This window comes from Cetorhinus maximus, chromosome 22 (genome assembly GCF_964194155.1).
Source record: "Cetorhinus maximus chromosome 22, sCetMax3.hap1.1, whole genome shotgun sequence".
NCBI classification, from domain to species: domain Eukaryota; kingdom Metazoa; phylum Chordata; class Chondrichthyes; order Lamniformes; family Cetorhinidae; genus Cetorhinus; species Cetorhinus maximus.
Window position 1 is genome coordinate 39,926,441 of NC_135900.1, and position 12,722 is coordinate 39,939,162.

Sequence of the window (12,722 nt, forward strand, 5' to 3'; positions counted from 1 at the left end):
GTGGACCAGGGTGTCCCAGAGGGAACGATCCCTGCAGAAAGCTGCCGGGGGGGTTGAAGGGAAGATGTGTTTGGTAGTGGCATCATGCTGGAGTTGGCAGAAATGGCGGAGAATGATCCTTTGAATGCGAAGGCTGGTGGGGTGATAACTGAGGACAGTGGGGACTCTATCATGGTTCTGGGAGGGAGAGGAAGATGTGAGGGCGGATGTGCAGGAGATGGGCCGGACACGGTTGAGGGCCCTGTCAACCACCGTGGGTGGAAAACCTCGGTTAAGGAAGAAGGAAGACATGTCAGTGTCCTATTTTTAAATTTATTTCGATCTTTTGTTTCATCGCCACCTTTTAGCTCATTTTGATTCCTTCCCCCTATCCCACCCGCACTAGGGCCATCTGCCACTAGCTTGCTTCCCTTAATGTCCCCATTAGCACATCTTTTAGATAATATCACCACCGTCAATACCCCTTTGTCCTGTTGTCTATGACATCTTTGGCAGTCTCTTCTTGGCCTCCACCTATCACTGGCCCCCTATTGAGCTCTCCTGTCCCACCCCTTTCTACCAGCTTATATTTCATCTCCTTTCTATATGGCTTAGTTCTGATGAAGGGTCATACGGACTCGAAACGTCAACTGTATCCCTCTCCGCAGATGCTGTCAGACCTGCTGAGTTTTTCCAGGTATTTTTGTTTTTGTTCTGGATTTCCAGCATCCGCAGTATTTTGCTTTTATCATTGATATATATATATATATATATATATATATATATAGTGAACAGCCGGGGCCCAAGTACTGATCCCTGTGGTACCCCATTAGTCTGCCAACATGAGCATGACCAACTTAATCCTATTCTGTAGTCTGCCTGTCAGCCAATCCTTAATCCATGCCAGTACATTACCCCCTATCTGATGTGCTTTAATTTAGTGAACCAACCTCATGTGGGGTCTTTATCAAAAACCTTCTGAAAATCCAAGTATATTACATCCACCTTTATCAATTCTGTTAGTAACATCCTCAAAAAACTCCAACAGGTTCGTCAAACAGGATTTCCCATTCATAAATCCATGTTGACTATGCCAATCAGATCATTATTATCCCAGTGTCTATTTATCACATCCTTTGTAATAGACTCTAGCATTTTCCCTACTACTGATGTAAGGCTAACAGGTCTGTAGTGCCCCATTTTCTCTCTCCATCCCTTCTTAAATAGCAGGGTGATACTTGCTACCTGCCAATTTGCAGGAGTCTTTCCAGAATCTATAGAAGTTTGGAAGATGATCACCAAGGCAGCCACTATCTCCATAGCTACCTCTACCTTTTTACACCTAAATAGTTTGAATTATCCATTTTTAATTAAGCAACATAAATAGCAGAGTAGGAACTTTGTGTTTTATTAATTAAGAGTAAACTCTTAGAATTTTGAAAGAAACATTTTAATACTTAATCCGACGAGGACAAAAACAAAACTTGGAGAGTCCTGTTAAAAACAAACGCGTATGAAATAAATAGTCGAAGTCAATGCTAACACAAGCATGACACCATTCAGACATCATGTGGCAGTTCAACAAGCATCTAATGAAAATTAATGTTTGGTAGAAATTGATTATTTCCCTTAAAGTTAACATGTTTTAAGACAGACATCGGTGGTTTTGTATGAAAGGTGACATGTTTAGATATAGAACAGCTGGCCTCTTAAAGGCAGTTGATTCTGATGTTATCCCATCCCAGCAAGGCTCAATCCACTTTTGTTTATGGATAAACGTGTCAAGGTGTCAAGCTTTGTGGGGAGGAGGGGCAACAAATACATTTCGTAGTGTGATAAAAGCTTTCAAGCCACAATTTTTATTTTGTTTTATAAGTTTTAATTTAAAAATAGTAAAGTACCCCACATTCAATTTACATTACTTACAGATATACAGCATGGTCAGAAACCCATAAATTGAGTTCATAAAATACTATTCTACATTTGCTAAAGAATGTGATATTTTGAACTTTGTCAAAGGATGCAGTTAATAATTATCAAAGCTTCTTTCTCTGGTTATTCCAGTATTTCACAATATAGTTTACACTAACAAGGACTGACTTTGTCTTGAACATTTCCACGCCATCATTTACAAGTAACAGAAGGTGAATGTTCTTCTGTAATTAAAAAAAATAATTTAAATATCAATAGGAAAACAGTGCCAATATCCAAGCTCAACAACATTACATTTACTCATATTAGGAAATAGTGACATGGAAGAATTTCTGCTATACATGAAATATGAAGATCTCACAAACTACTAGGGGCCATGCCTGAGACAGGTGAAAATAACCTCAACAGCCAGTGTATATCTTTTATTTCATCAATAATTGTTTAGTCTTGCCAAGACACTTCTGTGGTTTTGTTTATATCACATAGAGGGACTTTGAAATGGGCAATGCTGATGAAGGCTAAATACTTGCTACTGATAGGTTTCTTCTACTTATCAGATTCTCCATAGAAATCAAAATCTTCAACACTGAAGTTTCACTAAATCCCCTCCAATTTGTTTGCACTTAACTATTTTGAAATATTCTACCCCATCTATGAAAAGTTTTTTTTATTCGTTCATGGGATGTGGGTGTCGCTAGCTAGGTCAGCATTTATTAACCATCCCTAATTGCCCTTGTTTAGAGGGCATTTAAGAGTCAACCACATAGCTGTGGGTCTGGAGTCACACGTAGGCCAGACCAGGTAAGGATGGCAGATTTCCTTCCCTCAAGGACATTAGTGTACCAGATGGGTTTTTATGACAATCGACAATGGTTTCATGGTCATCATTGGACTTTTAATTCGATTTTTTTTATTGAATTCAAATTCCACCATCTGCTGCGGTGGGATTCGAACCCGGGTCCCCAGACCATTACCCTGGGTCTCTGGATTACGAGTCCAAATTAACCAAATTGTGAAGAAACTGAACTACTCTCCAATTCCATTCTTTACTGCCAATGGCAGATCTATTCTCAGAAGGGTTATGAATAGAGCTGAATTCTACACAATGAACAACCCCACTTCTGACCTTATGATGGAAGAATAATTATTGATGAAGCAGCCAAAGATGGTTAGGTTGAAGATGGTTCTCTAAGGAACTCTTGAAGTGATGCCTTGGGTATGATGATCAGTTGATTGGCCTTGGACAACATCAATGACCTTCTTTGGCATCAGATATAATTCCCACCACTTGAGAGTGTCTCTCTGACCTCATGTTGAGAACAGCTACTCACTCTCACTTTTCTTCTGTCATTCAGCAAGTGCCATTTTCTAAACTAAGGCTGTGATGAGGTCAGGAGCTGAATGGTTATGGCAAAATCTAAACTAAGCATCAGCAAACAGCTTATTGGTGAATAGGTGTGGCTTGATGGTACTTTTCCTTCCAGCATGGTTAAGAGGAGGCTGATACGGCAGTAATTGACCTAGTTATTCCTTTTTGTTGACCGAACATACATGGGCAAGCTTCCATATTGTCAGGTGGACGACAGCACATTTCTGTACCAGGACATCTCAGCTAGTTCTGGTACACAAGTCTTCGGCACCACAAACAGCCTACTCTCAGGCTCCAAAGGCTTTGCTATGTCAAGTGCATTCAGCCATTTATTAATGCTCAGTGGAGCAAACTGAATTGGCTGGGTATCTTTGTGATATCACTTTAAGAGAATATACAAATAGTGTCCGTGAGATTGCGAACAAGGATGTAAAACAGCAGGGTGTGCGCACACATTGAATCTCTAGGTTAGCTGTTTGCCAAGCTCTCCTGTAACTTGTATTAGTGCTAGTCTTCAAATAAAAGAATCTACCAATCCTGTGTGTGCATGAGATTGATGAGTTTGCATGAAGAAACCAATAACACGAATAACACTGGTATCAATAATAGTCATTTTGAGAGAAAGCTAGGCAGGAATGTTCACTTAGCACCTTAGCCAAAGCAGTTTTTAAACAGCCTTGAACCTATACTGGTTTATACCATGGTAACAGAACATAGGAATAGCAGTAGGCCATTTAAGCCCGAGTCAATCTATATCCTAATTCCATTTGCCCACCTTGGCAAGCAAAAATCTATCAATCTTAGGTTTAAAATTATTAATTGAGCTAGCATCTACAGCTTTTTTATGGGACAGTTCCACACTCCTTCCATCCTTTGTGTGAAGTGTTTCCCAAATTCTCTCCTGAATGACCTGGCTCTAGGATGTGGACGTCGCTGGCTAGGTCACCATTTATTGCCCATCCCTAATTGCCCTTGAGAAAGTAGTGAACCGCTGCAGTCCATGTGGCATAGATACACCCAGTGCTGTTAGGGAGGGAGTTCCAGGATTTTGACCCAGCGACAGTGAAGGAACGGCAATATATTTCCAAGTCAGGGTGGTGAGTGACTTGGAGAGAAGCTTCCAGGTGGTGGTGCACCCATGAGTCTGTTGCCCTTGTCCTTCTAGATGATAGCAGTTGTGGGTTTGGAAGGTGCTGTCTAACGAGCCTTGGTGAGTTGCTGCAATGCATCTTGTAGATGATGCATGCTGCTGCCACTATGTGTCAGTGGTGGAGGGAGTGGTGTTGATGGTGGTCGATGGGGTGCCAATCAAGCAGGCTGCTTTGTCCTGGTTGGTGCCCAGTTTGAGTATTGATGGAGCTGCACTCATCCAGGCAAGTGGAGAGTGCTCCATTACATTCCTGACTTGTGCCTTGTAGGAATCAGACAAGCTTTGGGGAGTCAGGAGGTGAGTTACTCACCGCAGAATTCTGATTCTCTGACCTGATCTTGTGGCCAGTAATTATATGGCTAGTCCAGTTCAATTTCTGGTCAATGGTAACCCTCCAGAATGTTGATAGAGGGGGATTCAGCAATGGCAATGCCATTGAATGTCATGGGGCGATGGTCAGATTCTCTCTTGTTGGAGATGGTTATTGCCTGGCACTTGTGTGGCACAAATGTTACTTGCCATTTGTCAGCCCAAGTCTGAATGTTGTCTGGGTCTTGCTGCATATGAGCAGGGACTGCTTCAGTATCTGAGGAGTCGCGAATTGTGAACATTGTGCAATCATCAGTGTACATCCCCACTTCTGACTTTATAATTGAGGTTAGGTTATTGATGAAACAGCTGAAGGTGGTTGGGCCTAGGACATTACCCTGAGGAACTTATATTAAAGTTGTATGAACAATGAGTAAACTACTATAATATATAGATTGATTTTTTTTTTAAGATTACTGTTTAAATACTGAATAACAATCTATCTTGTATAATAGCCTGAACCTTAGCAGTATACTGTGCATATGCATTCTCCAACTAAAAACAAGGAGAATTACAAGGTGGTACAATTCATTCCAAATCAACGTACAGTCAAAATGGTTCCCTTCTACCCTAGGGCCTCACTTTTTTTTCCCAAAAACTTAGATATCAGGCAGGTAAATACACGAGGTCTGCTTATGGGATTATTATTTGTCAGTTATACTATTTTGACTCCGAAAATTCACTTGTATGTTAAAACATAGACAAACAAAATATGCTCAATTCTTTTGTGGAAATTTTAATTTATTTCACTCATGAAGAGGCATGGTAACTGTTAAAAAGCAGCGCCTTGAACTCAAAACTTGAGGTGTTCCCTCCATTTTATTCAGAACACTGTACAATTAATACGTTTTTGTGGTGCCAACAATTCATGAAATAGCTGAGATTGTTACTATAACCAATCATGGACCAAATATAGAATAAAACACTATAGATAACCAGGAAACTCCATATCATGTTGAACAAAGATGTATATCAATTATGATCAAAATGGATACTGAACTATTTTTGCCTCAGTGAATTGTAATCATGACACTAATAAGAGACTGCTGTGGTTTAATTGTAAGCAAATATTAACGGTTGTTAGGATAACCACTGTACTCCCAACCAGAAGCTCTACAATTTCTCATCCCAGGATGGTGCTTTGTTCAATTCTTGATTTATTGGTTCTTAACAAGATTGCTAAATGAAGTGTCCCACAGTAGTGAAACATTAGAGGTCTTTAGAGCAACAGAATGTGGCAGTGTGCAAGAGGCCAAATGTAATAATCGATATTTTGGCTTGCCATGCTAGAACTACCCTTATCGTCAAGTAGTGACCAGATGATTGATGTTCATTCAGAAGTCCAGTGTGGAATTTCTAAGCATTGAAAATTTATCATTGAGACATGGTTCACATATTGAAGAGCCTGCAATAAAGCAGGGCTGCTGATGTTCCAAATTTATTTCATTTTACACAGCTAGGTGGACTCAGTACTGGCTGAAAAACTGGATTGACAGTTGTTCAAAGGACAGAAAATTTAAATTCACAGCAATTGTGTTAATAAAGTCTTGCTCAATGTGACCAATAAGGTGTTTCACATTCAGCATTCTGCTAAGAGATAGAGATAGACTGAGAGACAGGGAAACCATTGGTCTGTTCTGTGACTTCAGGTATAGTGCTGTATGAGTATTAAACCAGCTTGATGCTAATCACAGATCACTAAATATACAGCTCCATCTACTTTTCTTTCATAAAGGAAAAGTTTAAGCCATCTGACAATATTTTTGTTTTACAATTTTATAGCACTAGAGGTAGCCTTGTATTAAGAATAAAAAAGAAAAATTTGCATATTTAGATAATGCCTTCCATGACCTCAAGACTTCTGAAAGTGCTTTACAGCCAATCAAGTATTTTTGCAGTGTAGTCACTACTGTAATATTGGAAATGCAGCAACCAATTTGTGCACAGCAAGGTCCCACAAACAGCAATGAGATAATAACTAGATAATTTGTTTTACTGATGTTAGTTGAGGGATAAATATCAGCCACGATACCAGGCAGGATTCTGCTCTTCAAAGAGCATTGTGGCATCCTTACGCCCACCTGAGATGTCAACTAGGACCTCAGTTTAACATCTCATCCAAACGGCAGCACCCCCTCATTTCTAACAGTGCGTCACCAAATCCTGCATTAGTGTCAGTCTAGGTTTTGTGTTCAAGTCTCTGGAATAAGACGTAGGCAGTCAACCTTCTAACTCAAAGGCAGAAGTGCTACCACTGAGTCAAGGCTGAAACCTGATCTAATAAACTTGTGGCATTACTAGTGTAAAATGTTAACTAGGGCTTGATCCAAGTGATTAATGCAATAAATACTTACAGGCCAAATTGACACTTCCTTCAGTTCTTGTTTTTCCTGGTTTGTTCACAGTCTGCTGTGCTTTGCTCTGTTCATCCCCTGTTAGCAGTGCTTTTATTTCTGATGGTATCTTCCCCTGATCCATTGCTGTGCACCATTGCTTGTACTGCAAAATCAAAAGACACCAGTGTAGACTTCAAGCACAACCAGGCGCAGAGCAAAGTTCTGCAAGTCTACTTTAGAGTTCAAAAAAATCCAGCTGCAGTATCTGTTTAGATCATTCTAAATACAATATGTAAGCAGAGGTACAGGGAGGTATTAATCCAGGCACCAACATGTTACATGTAAGGAAGCAGCCTAGAAATAATAATCTAAAACAGTTCCTAAAAATGCACTTCCAGTTTTATTAATATGGCAAAATCTGCTAAGAAAATGTTGAAATTTTAAAAAATCTAAAGTCTAAACAACTTTACATTTATGACTAGGAGTAACAAAATCAAAGAATACCTACAAAGTGCAAACTATATTTCTTTTTGCTTTGTGGTACTGCACCATAACAATTCTATTCAACATTTTCACATACCATCTCTAGCTCTTCTCTCAGAGCACAGATTGCTCTCTCTCTTCTAGATACAAGCTCTTCCAAGTACTGATAGCGCAGCTTTTTTCTTGCTCTGCATTCTCTGGCACTCTGGCGACTTCTCTCAAGCTTTGCCTTTAAATCAATTTTAGCAGGCTTACGGCCTCGCTTTCCAGGTTTCTTCACTTTACCTCCCACCACCTGAAGGAAGGAAATGTTTCAGGAGAGGAAAAAAAGTGAGTTATACAGATTCTACAGCTCAACAAATTCTCCCTGTTAAGCATTATGAAATTTCTATCTATTGGGAGAATAGGCAGTACATAGGAGCAGGAGTAAACCATTTAACCCATCGAGCCTGCTCTGCCATTCAATACGATCTTGGCTGACCATCCGCTTCAATGCCTTTTTTCCCCACACCATCCCCATATCTCTATGTCATTGGTATTTAGAAATCTGTCAATCTCTGCTTTAAGCATACTCAATAACTGAGCTCTTACAACCCTCTGGGGTACAGAATTCCAAAGATTCACAACCCGTCGAGTGAAGAAATTTCTCCTTATCTCAGTCTTAAGCGGCTTCCCCCTTATTTTGAAATTCTGTCCCCTGGTTCTAGACTCCCTAACAAGGGAAAATATCTTACCTGCATCTACCCTATATATCCCTTTAAGTATTTTGTAGATTCCAATGAGATCACCTCTCATTCTTCAAAACTCTAGAGAATACTGGCCCAGTTTCCCCAAACTCTCTTCATAGAACAGTCCCGCCATCCTGGGAACAAGTCTGGTGAATCTTTGCTGCACTCGCTCTGTCAATAATATTCTTCCTAAGGTAAGGGGACCAAAGCTGCACACAATAATCCAATGCAGCCTAACCAAGGTTCTATACAATTGAAGCAAGACTTTGCTACTCCTGTACTCAAATCCTCTTGCATTTTTTTAATATATATTTGTTCATGGGCTGTGGGTGTTGCTGGCTATGCCAGCATTTATTACCCATCCCTAATTGCTCTTGTTCAGAGGGCATTTAAGAGTCAACCACATTGCTGTGGGTCTGGAGTCACATGTAGGCCAGGATGGCAGATTTCCTTCCCTAAAGGACATTAGTGAACCAGATGGGTTTTTACGACAATTGGCAATGGTTTTGTGGTCGTCATCAGACTTTTAACACCAGATTTTTATTGAAATCAAATTTCACCATTTGCCATGAGCATTACCCTGGGTCTCTGGAGTACTCACCCAGTGATAATACCATTATGCCACTGCCTCCCCCTTTCACTTGATTTTCAGAAAATCTATCAACTCCCACCCCTGAAAGCTTTGAAAATCATAATTTCCAACTATTTAAGGCAACAAATTTAGAGTACCACCATGACATTTATGAACATGGCTGGCTTTGATCTGCAATTCTTTCCCATACGCCCTACCTGCAACTCATACTTTCTTCGTATCCATTTGTTGCTTTTTAGTCCATCAAGTCGAAATGGGATTTTACGGATATATGGTGAAATTGCTTGCACGTTCAAAACATATAATAGAAGAGAAAATACACAAATCAAAAAAGAAAGTAAGTGAGTAGAAACATACATTCAGTAAAAGGATCTGACATAGTAGCCATTAGAGAGATTTGGCTATAGCCTTGCATACTGGGAGCTAAATATTCTAATATCTTTAGAAAGAACAGGAAAATTGGAAAAGAGGAGAATAGTAGTAAAAAGTGATCAGCCACTTTCCCTTGCATTTGTGTAAGCCTTTTCTTTTAGACAAAAGGAGATTATATGGTAATTATCACCTTGCTGTTTGTGTGAGCTTGCAAATTTGTTGCCAGTTTCCTATGTTACAGCAATGACTACACTTCAAACCTTCAGTAGGTATAAAGGGCTTTGAAATGTCTGATTGTTGTGAAAGGCACTATATAATAAATGCAAGTCTTTTTATTTAGACTGATATTGTCTCTGACATTTTTTTGTTGACCATGAGTGCTTACTACAGAAGTGGAGCTTTTACCCCTCAGCAATGGTACATCTCATTATTTGGCTACAGCCTGATGTTATGATCTCTGTAGAGACCAATAGCTTTAATAACAAAATTCAAACTTCCCGTGAATAGCTGAAAGAATGACATGAAAAGATTTCATGTTTTCAAACTTTTACTGTAACAAATTACTGAAGAAAACACTACTGACTAAACAATTTATCTATTAACAGTTCAGCCCAGTTTACTGTGGTCAATTCTTTTCTCATCCTTTCAAAGTTTGCCTTGCACAAATTTAAAACCCTGGTTTCTGACCTTCACCTCTGGCTCTCAAACTGGCATTAAATTCAATCATATTATTGTCACTTCTCCATAGATGTCCCTTCCATCAAATTGTTAACTGATTGTGGCTTGTTACTCATCATTAAATCTATCGTGACTTCTCTTGTTGGTTCTAAAATATATTGTTCTAGAAAACTATCCCAAATACATCTAGAAATTCACTGCATTTACTACTTGAGCTGCTCTGCTCCTCCCAGTCTATGTGAAAATTAAAATTTTCCATCGTAACCTCATTGTTGTCCTATATACTTCACTGTTCTTCATATTTATATGTTATGCCACCCCCAGCCCACTATATCATACTATTAGGAGGTCTGTAGACAACTAGTGCTGCATCTTTTGACAGTGATTAACTATCCATAATGTTTTCATTGTCTAGTCACCCTTCTTTTCATTGTAGCAAAATTGCAATTTTAATCAAAACTGCTGCTCTCCCTTTTCTATGTTCCTGTCCTTCCTAAAGATTCAATAACCTTGAATACTTAGCTCTCAATGTAACAATTGTGAAGTTCATAAGATTGTTGTGTTTTGGATCTGTCTCTTTAAGGTAAAACAGAATGGATCATGTGACTTGTTCTGAAGTCTGCTTGCCAGCAGGTCTGGGGCTGTTAAAGGGAGGCCCAGATTGCATTACTGGGGCATACGTGTAAGGTGCTCACAGTTGGAGGCAATGGCAGCAGTCTGAGTTCACAATGGGTAGACTTTTGGGTCTCCCAAAGTCCAAAAAAGGTACTAAAAGTAAACAGTGTGCTGTAAACTGTTCTAAGATGGAAGAGTTTTGGGGTCAGGAATAACGAATCAGTATCTACCTGCAATGTGTTTCACTTTGCCAGAGGAAGAGGGCAGAGGAAGCTATTTTTGAGATCAGGTTACAGACTTCCCTACAAATCAATGAATATCACAAAGAGCAGATTCATGTGGTCAAGAGAGAAGAGGCTGCATGGCTTTGTGAACTGCCACAGCCAGGTGCAGAAGAGAAACCATCTCTAGTCGAAAAATAAATGCATCCTGCAGACTTGAGGATTCCAGGAGCATTGCCCTGGCGTGGCCGGAGGGGAAGAATCTGATAGAGGGTTTAGGAAACTCTGAAAGCTAAGGGAAACGCTTGGGGATGGTCACTTGAAATTATTACTCAGCGAATGGGGAAATGCAAAGCCACTGGAAGCTGGGAACAACTTTGGACTGTTTGCTATAAGGACTAATTCCGTGAAAAGTATGATAAGTATAAAAGGGAACATTCCTTTCTGTATTTTAAAGTATACATTGCCTTCAAAAACAAATAGGGTTAAGTGTTTATTTAGTCATTTGTTATTAGTAAAATTTTTAAATGTGAAACTTTGTCATGTCATTCTTTCAGCTATCAACTAGTTCTAATTTTGTTATTAAAAGTTATTAGTCTCGACAGAGATCATAACATCAGGCTGTAGCCAAATCTCTAATGACTACTATATCAAACCTTTTTTATTGAAAATATGTCTCAAACTCACCACCTTTTTGTATGTATGTTCCCAGTGGGGAAGTCGCACTGCTACATTAACTATTTTGCAAGCAATTTCACCACATATCCTTAAAATCCCACTCAGACTTGATTTCAAAATTATTTATGTAAACATACCTATGCTCATGGCACAAACTTACTTAAAGATCCAGACTCATTCAAGTTATTCAACAGAGGTTGCAATAATGCTGCAGCAAACATAACCTTCATCTACTTTACTAATTATGTTATAATTGTTAATGTATAAAGATTATAATATCAACAGAGATTTAGGAACTTGTTTAAAAAAAAACAAAGGTTAGGTAGACGGAAGGCTGAAACGTTAATTGGCAATGCCCGGGATCGAGAGGGTGCCCAGCTCCCCTTGCAGAGATCTGTTGATGTCTGGGTCCCCGGCCGCACACTCACCTTACTGTCATCCATACTGGGCCGCCCAGGCACCGCTCACACCTTTAATCGCCACTCCCTCTCTCAGCGGCAGCAGGCGAGACCCCGGCTCCAGGCCCCGGTCGGCGGCAGCAGGCGAGGCCCCGGCTCCGGGCTCCGACCCCGTTCGGCGGCAGCAGGCGAGACCTCCGGCTCCAGGCCCCGTTCGGCGGCAGCAGGCGAGACCCCGGCTCCAGGCCTTGTCCTGAACGCTCGCAGCCACAGGAAGAAAACAAACACTGTTCCCAATGCGCGTGATTCTGTCATCACCCGGAGACGGAACAACGTCATCACTCCGCGCCCAGTTCAGCTCTTGATGGTTTTACCCTCTTTAAAAATTCGCTCATAGGAGGCCTCGCGTTTGTGATCCATCTCTGATTGTCTTTGAGAGTCAATCACATTGCTGTGGGTCTGGCACCCGGGGGTGAAGTAAGCTAAATTTCTTACCGATAAGATCGTATTTCAACCCCCCACAACTCCACTCCTGACTCTCAACTTCATGGATTCCTTTACATGAGGGGAAGGAATTGTGAACAACGATAGAACCGTCTCTATTACTTTTGAGATTATGTGGGGAACTTTTTTTAAAAATCAAATAAAGTGTTAGTACTCATCGCAAGAGCAGTGCATCTAAATATAGGTTTGCTGAGGTTTTAGAATGCATTCTGTAGATCTATGTAGTTTTGGACGCTGTTTTGATCATCTGAGCACATCATTCAGCAATTGAAATATATTAAAATATACAGAAAAAGCTGCACTCACAAACTCCCTTCA

General features: G+C 40.1%; 1 protein-coding gene across 1 annotated transcript; it reads right to left on the reverse strand.

Annotated features, from left to right (window-relative positions):
* Nucleotides 1–1,371: 1,371 nt before the first annotated feature.
* Nucleotides 1,372–12,245, reverse strand: crebl2 (cAMP responsive element binding protein-like 2). Its single transcript, XM_078568137.1, has 4 exons — nucleotides 11,931–12,245; nucleotides 7,716–7,913; nucleotides 7,154–7,298; nucleotides 1,372–2,135 (listed from the first exon to the last, which is right to left on the reverse strand). Coding segments are annotated over exons 1-4 (360 nt in total). The 5' UTR covers nucleotides 11,946–12,245; the 3' UTR covers nucleotides 1,372–2,133.
* Between the last annotated feature and the right edge of the window lie 477 nt (nucleotides 12,246–12,722).